The sequence below is a fragment of the Trachurus trachurus genome, assembly GCF_905171665.1.
Source record: "Trachurus trachurus genome assembly, chromosome: 19".
Lineage (NCBI taxonomy): Eukaryota > Metazoa > Chordata > Actinopteri > Carangiformes > Carangidae > Trachurus > Trachurus trachurus.
The window spans coordinates 19,685,598-19,688,108 of NC_139913.1; the positions used below are offsets into that span (position 1 = coordinate 19,685,598).

Consider the following 2,511-nt stretch of genomic DNA (forward strand, 5'->3'; position numbering starts at 1 on the left):
GGGGGGCTGACAAAATTAGACAAAATATATTTTTTCAGTCTCATCTTGCAATAACGCATAAATGAACTCATGGTTATTCGTGCACAGATTCTTGGCAGAGAGTGAATCACAGCACGATTATTCCCAACACATAGCCTACACTGTGAGGAGAAAGTTGCTGCATGATTGCACAGACAGACACTTGACAAAAACTGTGAATTTCTATTAGTGTTCAGCCGTCATGTCAGATAAATGAAGTGTGAGGCAAGCATCAAGACATCAAAGACTTTAACATCACCAAAATAGATTTATTTTATTGATTAAATATTTTGGAAAATAAATATACTTTTCATGAGTTCAGATATGTCCATCTTTCTGTCCATCATATGTTTTATTAATCCTTCATTCATACTTGCAGTAGTGCTTGAGTGCCTCAGGCAGCTCCAGCCAGTCAATGGCCATCCTGTGGACAATGTGCTTCTGGATGGCCTTCCTGCACAACGTCTGCAAGGACGAGACTGGAGCAGCAGAAAGAGAGAGAAGAAAAGGACTGTGGATTAGCAGAAGAAAGGTAATAAAGAGAAATATGGTATAAATTATGCATGGATGGACCACTGAACAAGCATGGGCCTTTGAGCCAGAGCCTTGGTATGTTAAAATGTCTTGCTGGAAAGGCAATCATATGACCACAAGTGACCACAAATGACTAGAAAGAGATATAAAGCAACGAAAGTGACACAAAGAAACTATGGCCTACAAAGAGACTAAAATGAGTACAAAGACACAACAACAATAAAGTGACACAAATATGCATGACACAACTACAGAGAGATGTAAAACAAACTGAAATGCCAAAATTAGGCAAAAATAACAATTATAGAGCCGCAAGACTGTCAAAGACATCCAGAAGAACCATGAAGAGATTTAAAAACAACTACAGTACAGATGTCGTTGTTTTTGTGTCTCTAATTGTCTGAGAATTTTGATTTAGGCCTACCTGCCAAACATACTAGCCTAAATGAGACACAAAACAGTTTGATATTTGTAGTTGTTTTGTGTCTCTCTGTCTGTGCCCAGGGGCCTATTGTCTCATAATCCACCCATAATTAAGGTAATCCCCCCTGACACTCACATCCATACTCCACCTGGACAATTCGGACACATTTAGTTGCAGCAAACACGTCCACCACTGCGTAGATGGGCTCGATGGTGGGGATCCCCTTCGCAGAGGCTCCCATGTCCTCACCATTGATGACAATATGCATATCAGCCAGGTCCCTCCCCTTAGGCACATACAGTACTCCTATCCTGCTGCGTCTGGCTGTTGGAGGCAGCGCGTTGGTCTTGTACAAGTCGTCCAATATATGGCTGAAGCGTCCAGGCCGGCTTCTACCGACCAGTTTGTCTCTGGGGATCCGAATGTTCTCAATGTACAAGTGAGTGTCAGTGAAGAAAGTCTTTGGATTGATGCCGTTGCCTCTGTTCCTCTCACCTCCAGCTCCATCTTCTACGTCCCCTCGTCCGAGCCTCTGACCCCCGGCAGGTTCTCCCTCGCCGGCCTCTTGGACCGCAGGATCCTCTATGACCTTGTTGTGGTTGCGAGTGATGGCGAAGACCCAGCTGTCTCCTTGGTCCGTCAGGTCTGGGATGGAGTATTCAGGTACCACTTCTAAGCTCATGGGATCCTTGGCGGTGAGGCCGACCCGCAGGTGGCCACACCAGCCCAGCTCCTTGTCCTCGATCTCTATGAGAAAGATCTCCCCAGGCTTCAGAGGCTGTTTGCTGAAACACACCCCATTGGCAAAACTCTCCACCCGGGTGGCCTGGGTTCCTGAGTGGTCCAGTTGGACGTTGGTGCCATGAATGGGGTGGAATTCCAAAAATTCATCAGAAATTGGCTCCATCTTGACGTTCAAACAGTCACTCCGGTGCAGTGAAGTGAAATGGTCGTGAAAAAAAGAGCTTCCCGGTTGGCCAGAATTGCAAAAAAAAAAAAAAGGCACAACAAAGAAACTTACAAAAACGTACCGATTGAACAGTCACGCACCGGTCTCTGACTTATTGACCAACACGTGGTCATTGTAGAGACACAACCCCTTGAAACAAACGCGACAAGAGTCCCGGCTCTGCCTATCTGTGGACCACTCAGGGAAGCTTCTGGTAGAGGGCTATTTTTGAACCGCTGCATGTCAACAGATGGGAAGGTATCTGTGTGAGTTGCAGGGGGGAAGTGGGGGGTTGACCACACATGCCAACAGTCACTCACACACACACACACATACACACCAGAAGTGCTCAGAGATTTGGTTTGGGTTAGTGGGAGCAGTGAACCCCCCTGGGCCCAAGTACTCATTTAATCTCACAAACCCATGTACTGAACTAATGCAGCATAATTATCATAATGCCATATGCCAGGGAGATATGTTAAACAGCAGGCCTTTCATAGCTGCACTCTAAATATAGTCCGTGCAAATATAGCCGGGATTTCATTCTTATGTAAATCAGCAATTAATTTAATATACCAGGATATAT

At 45.3% G+C, this 2,511-nt stretch overlaps 1 protein-coding gene across 1 annotated transcript; it reads right to left on the bottom strand.

The window, feature by feature from the left end:
- Positions 1-331: 331 nt before the first annotated feature.
- On the bottom strand, positions 332-2,122 carry neurl2 (neuralized E3 ubiquitin protein ligase 2). Its single transcript, XM_083993639.1, has 2 exons — positions 1,112-2,122; positions 332-497 (listed from the first exon to the last, which is right to left on the bottom strand). The coding sequence occupies exons 1-2, from the start codon at positions 1,881-1,883 to the stop codon at positions 382-384; spliced, it is 888 nt and encodes a 295-aa protein (XP_083849765.1). The 5' UTR covers positions 1,884-2,122; the 3' UTR covers positions 332-381.
- Between the last annotated feature and the right edge of the window lie 389 nt (positions 2,123-2,511).